Below are 9003 nucleotides of genomic sequence, written 5' to 3'. Positions count from 1 at the left end.
CAAGAAGCCAATTTCATGCCAACGGCCTGAAGATACGGCAGACACAGCAAATTCAAGCATGATTCTATTCCATTGCTCTCGTCGCTCTCAAGCCCTCCCCTTCTCGTTCTCTTTTTGTTTGTGTTTCGGCAAAGGATACGCAAATAGTAGTCGAATTCGATCGAAAACCACTATATGGAATTTGATCGAATGTTTACGCTTTTCCAAAATGGAATTGCCTTCAAGGTACGCCCGGAGTGGTGTGGGAGTGTTCCAATCGTTCCGAGCATATGCGCAACCTCATCGGGCTGTTTTCGTAATATTACAATCAGTTTGTATACGAATATTTGTGTGTGCCTGTCTGCATGTCTATGTGTATACATATTTTTATTGCGCCCGTACACTTCAGTGATTTCGGTCGATTGCTCCCTCCGATGCTAATGCACCCCGCACGGTTAAGGGTCGAAGCGAATAAACTACGGCCAGCCCAATGCCAGCCCAATGTCGTGAGTGTGCGTCGGCACAACGGCTGAGAGCGTTTTAAATTTGTGCTCAAGACTGTGATCACTTTCCATTTCGATCTCGATCCAGCCCGACGGCCCTCGGGGTCGCCCCGGTTCTGGGTATGAGCGCAAAACCCAGACCGCCCGCAAAAGGCATAAAATATGAAGATTAGGTAAAGCAACAAGAGCACTTCTGCGCAAATGTGGGTTGCTGCCGAGCTGTGAGGTAGCAGGCTGCAATAAAAATCCACAACGGTGGAACGGAAAACCGGGAGCGAAACGGATACAACTCACGGACGCTAAATCCACAATATCGGATTTACCAAAATCCAACATCCTCGAGGACAGATTCCGACTTCTCAGCGAGCCGGAAGGATACGTCGGGAAGGACCAACATAAACACCCACCCATGCAGATTGAAAAGTGATGAAATAAGTGGGCAGAGTACGAAAGATGGAAAAAACCTTTCCATGGAAGCGCTCTCCCTCTCTTTCTTTTCCCCCGCGTGAAAACTGAGCAGAAATGCTGGCCAACCCTGCGAAGCGTAAGGTTGGCTTGGGCGTGGAAAAAAATCGCCTGCCAACCGGCTCTCCAGCAAAGTGAAAGCTTGTTTGGCCGGATTGGTGTAAGCAAATGAAGATAAATGGAAAACGACTTTGTGCTTTTCCACCCTGCGGATTGTAACGTGGTTCATTGTCCTTTTCGTACTTGTTCGAATCGTTGATTGCTTCGAAGCCAATGGACCATAAGTATTGTCATGCTGCATTACGAAAAACACTTCAAAATAGTCAGATTTTTCGTGGGTTGAAGGGTAATGGAATGATTTTTTTCTCTTTTACAGCGAATGTAGTGTAACACATGAGCATTTTTTAAGGCATACCACCTATTTTTAATTCTCTGCAGCGTTTTCATAGGTATCAATTTAATTGTGTACTAATTAATTTGCAATGTCCTCGAATAACAGATTAAAGCCACTACTCAAAACAACATCGAGAAACTTATTTTAAAAAAAATACCATCTTCAACCCGCACAATGTCAGCCCTATATGGGCAATCTGATGCTTGTAACATCCTTTGATAAACATAATAAGGCTAAAGCATCAAATTGAAAATTTGTTTCATTTGTCATCATGATGTGGCCATGAACTGGAGTAGCCAAGTAAAAAAAAGAACTTGAATGAGATAAACGTTATTACCCAAAAGAGTTTGTTTTTTTTAGATCAACTATGTCTGAGGTCCAAACAATTACGCAGAAAATTAGTTAAAATGTTCTGCGTAAAACAAACCCATTTTCGACGTAGGGCTATGCCTTGTTTAAACGCCTTAGAGGGGATGGCATCAACTGGCTAAGGGACCGTGTGCTGGTATTACTCTTTTTTCTGTATAATCATGCAAGAAGCAGAACTGATCACCAAAGCCATTTAACAACTAGGAAAAAATGAATCCTTCATGGCTAAAGAGACAGGATTCAAGGAAATCTATTGAATAACTGTTCTGTTTTTTATCATCGTCTTTGGAATAAAGTTGTTTTTTCAGCATACATTAGAAAAAGGAACACGCACAATTAAGCGAAGCTTTTTGTAATACATATAAGGAGCTCGACGATGAACGATCTTGTTATTTTGTTTCTATTGCGTTCGTAATTTTTGTACAACAAACTGCTTACCCACCTCATTAGTTTAACCTATGTTTTGTGCCACCTTTTTTTTATTATCCGCTTTTGTTTCGTTTCATTTTGTTTTCCTTATGTTTGCGGTAAACGGGCCACAACAATATTATGCAAAATATACGCAGTCGACCACCGTTACGGACACAGCGCAAAACAGCCAGCCCGTCCAGCGGCATGTGAACGGTATCGACCCGCAGGACGCCGACCTGGTGCTGAGCACGCTGCGCCACCAGCGAGACCTGTTCAGCGGCCCGCTCGGCATACCGGACGTGACGACGCGGGTCGGTAGCGTTATACATGCGTTCGAAACGATGGCCCGTCAGCGGCAAACGCTCGGTGGGCGTGAGTCCTACCGGGCGGACAAACCGTACGACACGATGGCCACCGGTGCTGGATCGTCCAAGTATCGATCCCACCGCTCGAACGTGAAGCGCATTGGGGACGCGAACCGGCACAAGATCATACTACCTTCGCCCAACGTTTCGCCATCGTCCTCGGCGGAGACGGGCCTGCTTTACCATGGTCAGCAAATCGCGCACCAACCGGCGGCGTCCCAGAACCCTTCCCACTATCCGCATTCGATGTCGTCGTCGTTTCGACATTCCCACCACACCGACCACCAGCATCATCAGCATCAGCATCATCATCATCATCTTCCACCAACTTCCTTTTCCTATACCGATCCTCACGGTGTCCCACCCGCAGTCCGTAGGCACATGGGCGGCGGTGGAAGTGGTGGTGGTGGTGGTGGTGTGGATCCCGCTGAGGAAGCCATACATATTAATAACAATAACTTTGAGCAAAACTTACCCCATTTTGTGGACGATCATAACAATCACAGTCAGACCCTGCCGAGAACGATGTTTCCCGCATCGTTGAGTGTGTCCGGCACGAATACCATCACTGCCGGCGGCCCAACCGCAGCCGGCGAATCCACCGAGCTACCGCACTTCCAGCTAAATAACGAGAATGAATCAAGTAATTTCGATTCGTTGAATCTAGACGATGATTACCGTAAAAGCTCTTTTGGCAAACAGTCAAACTTGCTCCAGCAGCAGCAGCACCACCACCATCAACACCAACAGCTTTTCCAACGTCGAAATCCCCCATCAAATATCAATACACTGCTCTTGGCACGCACTCAACAACCCGGCGGTTCTGCTGGCAATCGCACCGGACGAGGATTGTGGAGCTTGTTCGGTGGCGGTGCCAGCCACCACAACCCTTCCAAGCCATCTACCAACGAACATGCCAGCACGACGGCAGCAGGGTACAGCAGCAGCAGAAACAATCCGAACGTGTTTTTTAATGCCAACTCTTCCACCTCGCCGACCGAGCGCACGGCAGCGGAAGCGTCATCAGCGACGCCGGCAACGGTTGCTTCGATTGCACCGGTACCAATGTCAACAGCGACCGCGTCCAATTCCACCGGCACAATGCGCTATTACAACCACGATAACAACGCTAATAGTGCCAATCGTCGCAGCGTCCCATCGCACTACGACGCTCGAGACGGACTAGCCGATGGTGCCGCACCGGGCGGGCAGGATGGGGACGGCCAGGACGACCATCGTAGCACCGGCGGTACAGCTTACCGCCGTAACGAAGGTGACACCGGTATTGCAAACGAAGGCGATAACGAAGCCACCGATAATCACGTTAGTGGCGATAAATTCCTACGTGGCAGCACCGTCAGCCAGTCCTTCATCAAGAACGTGCGGATTATAGGGAAGAAATCGTCCTCGTACGATGTGAGCGGTGCCAGCAACGCCAACAACGGCAGTGCGGGACTGCGCAAGGACGGCAAGCAGCGGGACGACCCGCAAGGCCGGTCCAGTTCGCGACGGGCCAGTGCCGCCGTCCTGGGTGACGGTGCCGGCACGTCCAGCTCCTCGAACGGGTTCAAGCATCGCGGCTCGCTAATGGTGGCGGCCGCGGCCAAACACTTCACCAAGCGCAACCGCGCACCGCAACCGGTGGCGGCGGGCAGTGCAACCGTTGCACCCGCTGACACTGACGAATTAACCGGTACGCTGCGGCCTAACCCACCCGAAGACGCCGCCAACAACATCACCCCTAACGAGACCGGATCGACGAAAAGAACCGACGGTCCGCCGACGGTGAAGGCACGCGCGCCTTCCGGTACAGCTAACAAACGGCTGCTACTTTTTCAACCGCGCACGATTGATCGCGCTGAAATTTGATGCCATCGCGAAATGTGACTCATGTTCTGGGGGCTAGGGGAATTAGTGTAGTTACAATGGGCGGGCAAACGTTGTGAGCATAGTTTGAAAGCGACTGTACGGGAACAGTGCTCTGTTGCTGTGCTCGAAATACGACGAAAGATTATTACAATACGAGTTTAGCCAACTGTTTATAGTCGAATGTATACAAAATTCGATCCTATCTTCTGTTGTCTGGATCTTCTGTTGTCCAACATAGCCTAGCTAGAAATCCCAGTTTGAACACAACCTGTCTATAGTTTATTGGAGTAAGGCTTTCGATTAGTATAGTACGTAGCAAACAGAGCGATTTACATTATAGTACGAAAATACAATATCACCAACTGTAGAAAATCTGTGTCATACACGTAGCACAACAACTCAACAAACAATAGGAAGCAAGTGAATTTAAATGCCCGCGTTATACATCACCTTTGAAATACCAACGTGTGTTTCTTACAGATGTTTTTTCTTGTTTTTGTAAAATAGTGCATCGATTACGTTCGTCCCGTTCGATCCAATGATTGATATGGGATAAATAGAAGAGGAAGAATACAGTGCGACACTGTCGTGACGTTTGCGCGTAGCATAATGATACATATTTCTTAAATATTACTTGATAGTTTGTAATTGCGATCGTTTAGGATGGATGAGCAGGGTGTTTGGTGATCTTCCCGCAAAAGCTCCTAAACTCCAAATCTGTTTGTTGCAGCTGGAATTAACTCTAGTACGATACAGCCGTGGCTATGGGAGAGAGACACTGGCCAACAGGCAGGTCAATGATTTGTTGCACAAAGCGTGTTTTAAACGTCTTCTTCCGCCAAAGGAACGGTTAACGGGGGAAGCGGATGTACCATAACTATATTTATAACAAACAATCAGAGTATGATACAGATCGGAACAACCACTGAAGGTGTAGGACTTTGAGAGAAGAACAGTCAAAAGACGAGTGTGTGTGTGGAATGATTACGATACATTTGTCACGAAACGTTAAACCATGTGCTATATACCTTAGGTAAGAAACGAGTCACTTCACGACGCTATATGGGAAACGTGTTGGACTAATCGACATAATAATGGCATAAAAGCAAAACGATATTAATCACAAATAAACAACAACAAAAAACAACCATGCATGCAAATTACACTGTACACAAACACAGCGTATCCAATCATCTTAGTGGTACGAAATGTTATTGAAACAACACTCACTTTCCCAGACACATAAAAAAAGAACATATTAAACAACCATCATTGCTGCGCGATACTGAGCAGGTAATCAATTCGTTTACGAATATTGCGATTTTTACTAATAAATCCCTAATAAATGTGAAGCAGAAAATCAAACTTTACAGCGGATTTTATTTTTCTAGTTTGAGTGAATCGATTTCTTCATTTAAAAAAATATTTCCTTTGAGCTAATAAAATATCCAATGTTTCGAGGATGTTTCATGGAGTTTTCGTCCAACCGAGCCATCGCCAATCATTACTGTCGTAAAAATTAAAGCAAATATCACATAATTTTGATTGGTATTCAAAGGGGTAAGTTTTTAATTAAGTTTTGTAAATGCTTGAGTTTTTTTGTTATAAAAAAACTTTGGATTTTAATAAATAATGGCTAAAATAACATCACATTTGTCCACAACAAAAATAGCAAACAAGTTCAGAACACAGAACAAATGGCGCCAGCTCACAGGAATGGCCAACAGATGTCGTTAATGTGTAACACCCCAACCGGCAATTTCAAATATTTTCGACGTCGGGTGTACGTCGTGTGAACGTTCACCCGACGTCGGGTAGTCGTCGCAGTTAAGTCAATATACGACGAAGCGAAATTTTCTTAAACGAAAAACGCCACAATTATAGCAGATTTTCTGGAGTATTTCGCTCGTGGTTTTTGTCTAGGACAATGGCCATAAAAAAGTGGTTCAAAAAGTCGATACCCTATACCCTCTCTCCCCCTTACTCTTTCTCTGGGTGGGTACCGTACCGATCCATCTCGCTATTCTCACATGGTAGCGGGAGTGATATCGCTTATCTGCTGTCTTCTTTATCCGTTCACCCAGATCATATTCGTTTTGAGTGACGTTGCTTCCCCACCTCCCTCATTCCCACCTTTCTCTCCCAGCAGTTATTGGCGAATGCTTGACCTTGCCTTGTGTGCTTGACTTGGTTATTGTTTTTTTTTCCTTCCCGTTTTTTTGGCTGCTTGATGCATTGCGCGTTGGCTAGAGCCGTCGTTCGAATCTGGATTTGATCAGCGTGCAAGTTGTCGCGTGGATGTATGAATAGATTTACCGTTGAAGCTATTTACCGGATCGATTGATTGCATGCTGCGTACGGGTTTTATATTGTTTCTTAATGCAGTTAGTTGCACTTGTAAAAAAATAATAATCAATCAAAGGACGATCATCAATGCACTAGCACACACAACATATCATGTGAAGCCAACCAATGTTTAGAATTGTCAAATATTCAAATGAGGGATGATATCTTTGACCACAATTTTCTTTTAATTTTTTTTATTGTTTTTATTCAACAATGTACAATTCCTCCAAACCCCCCCCCCCTCTCCATCCTTCCCACACAATAAGGGTCTTCTTCCTTATTAACGGGGGCTCCTCTCCGGAAGAGAAAAAGGCACGTCTCCCCTGCCTCTCGCTCAATGCTGTAAGCGAGCAGGGCCCGCCTCGGCTTAGCTGGCGCATGCATCGCTCGCGTTGCCTGGCTTGCTCCTTCTCTCGCCTTTTTTGGAGACGCATCATCGTTGCGGATGGTGCTGCGCGGCTCTATCGCTATCTGGAGGGTGGCATAGAGAGTTGTGTTCTAGCCCGTCGCTGCACTCGCCATTGACGCAGCATGCGTAAGTGACGTCTATGCTGTATGCATTGTCGATGGCGGTGCGACTGCGCTCGGGGATTGTCTGTACCGACCGCCCCCTCTTCCCCCCTCCCTTCCCCCTAATCTCGGTGATGCTCCATTACGCCACGCGTCCCCGCATTATATGGATGGCTTGACTGGTTTTGACTGCCCCTCGTTGTCGTGCTACCCGAACACAACACAACAACATACCCGTCCTAGGTTCAAGCCCCGTTGCGTGGCCATAGTGACCCAGGACTGGCTATCCCGCTGTCCCGGAAAACCAATTAGTGACAGGTAAAGTCAACTCGCACGAATTAACAACATGCTCGTCTTCGGTTCAATCCTCGAGCGAACCGTCTCTCGTAGCAAAGGCTAACTATCCGAAATTTCTTTCCAAAGTGTGGCTGGAAGGAAGAACATCAACCTACAAAAAATGCATGTTGCTCCCTTCCTGTATGTCCTTCCCGTACCTATCTGCTCCCTTCAGCTCGCTTCGCTCTCGTCCCCCATTGTTTAGAACCCATCGTCGCTCCAGAACAATGCGCGCTGCTGCACGCAACCCACGCCTTCATCTTCTCATCTCACCTCTTCGACTATCGCCCTTGCCGCTCCTCCTTCTGCTCTTGTTTGCTCCCCTTTTCCTTTCTCCTTTCCCCCTTCTTTCCTTTCTATTCATGTTCATGCTTTTCAATATGGCTAGTATGCTTTAGGATGTAAATGTAAACTAAATTTAAAATTTAAACTGTATTTACCGTGCTTAAGGCAAACAATAGTAAGGTGCGGGCAGGGGCGGTTCAACCAGTACGCAAACTAAGCGGCCGCGTGAGGCCCCGAGGTGAGGAACCCATCCCCCCACTCGGAAGTAGAAGTGTTTCGCAATCCTTCTCTGGTTTAGAATTCCTCATACAACTTCTCGCTCGACACATCCGAATGGTCAACTTTCTTGTGTCCGTTTAGGGCCTCCACTCGTGCTAATACGCCACTGAATGCGGATCGACCTACCGGGTCGGAACCATCCGGATCATTTTGGAGGTGCGATTCCTTTTCAAATCGCTGCTCCCACGAGTCGGAATGGTACCTGCCGAACAACCTGGCGCCCCGCTGACCATATATCAGCGCTCCATGGAACCACGTAGTCGATTACAGCCCGTGGCCGATTAGACCCCACAGCTCCCTGCCATCTGCGTACCAAGCCAATTGCCTCCCGTACAAATTTTCTTCTTCTTTTATATACCGAGCAATGCTGTGGCTCCTTAACCGTACTAAAATCACACTATCGGATAGTTGGTTCTTGCTATCGGGGGAATGGTCCGGATGGGAATCGATCTCATATGGCCTCGTAGTAACCGGTCTCGTTGTGATGATTGACTGCGTCAAATGAGTCGCTACGCATGTTGAATAGAGCAGCATAGTGACGATTAAAAGCATTCTGCCGTTTGGTTTAAAGGGCATACAATATGCGGAAATCTACACACAACATCATACATGTGCCCAAGGTTTTTTTTATTATTATTGATGATCAAAGGCCGGGCTGTGTTACTAGATTGTATTGCGGTGCTAGTCACAAAACGTTTTCCGTACAGCGTGGCACATAAACGGGCACGAATTTGTGCAGAATTTGGTGTGCCACAGTCATTGCTTCTAACAATTTACCTTTAACTAACTAACGGATCATGAGAATACTGATCGTTCGCAGCCAATGCCACATACGGGAAAAACAAGGAGAAAGAAAACTCCCTCACGTGCGAGAAAGAGCAGCAACGACCAA

At 46.8% G+C, this 9003-nt stretch overlaps 1 protein-coding gene across 4 annotated transcripts in view; it reads left to right on the top strand.

Annotated features, from left to right (window-relative positions):
* LOC120898898 overlaps positions 1-5720 on the top strand; it is a 127365-nt gene extending 121645 nt beyond the window's left edge. For all 4 annotated transcript variants that reach the window (XM_040305393.1, XM_040305395.1, XM_040305392.1 and 1 more), the window contains exon 13: positions 2277-5720. In XM_040305393.1, coding sequence (XP_040161327.1) covers positions 2277-4355 — 2079 coding nt within the window. In that variant the 3' untranslated portion in view covers positions 4356-5720. The remainder of the gene's footprint in view (positions 1-2276) is intronic.
* The last annotated feature ends 3283 nt before the right edge of the window (positions 5721-9003 follow it).

Source organism: Anopheles arabiensis, chromosome 2, assembly GCF_016920715.1.
Source record: "Anopheles arabiensis isolate DONGOLA chromosome 2, AaraD3, whole genome shotgun sequence".
In the NCBI taxonomy this organism is placed as follows: Eukaryota; Metazoa; Arthropoda; class Insecta; order Diptera; family Culicidae; genus Anopheles; species Anopheles arabiensis.
This window is presented reverse-complemented; position numbering and strand designations above follow the sequence as displayed.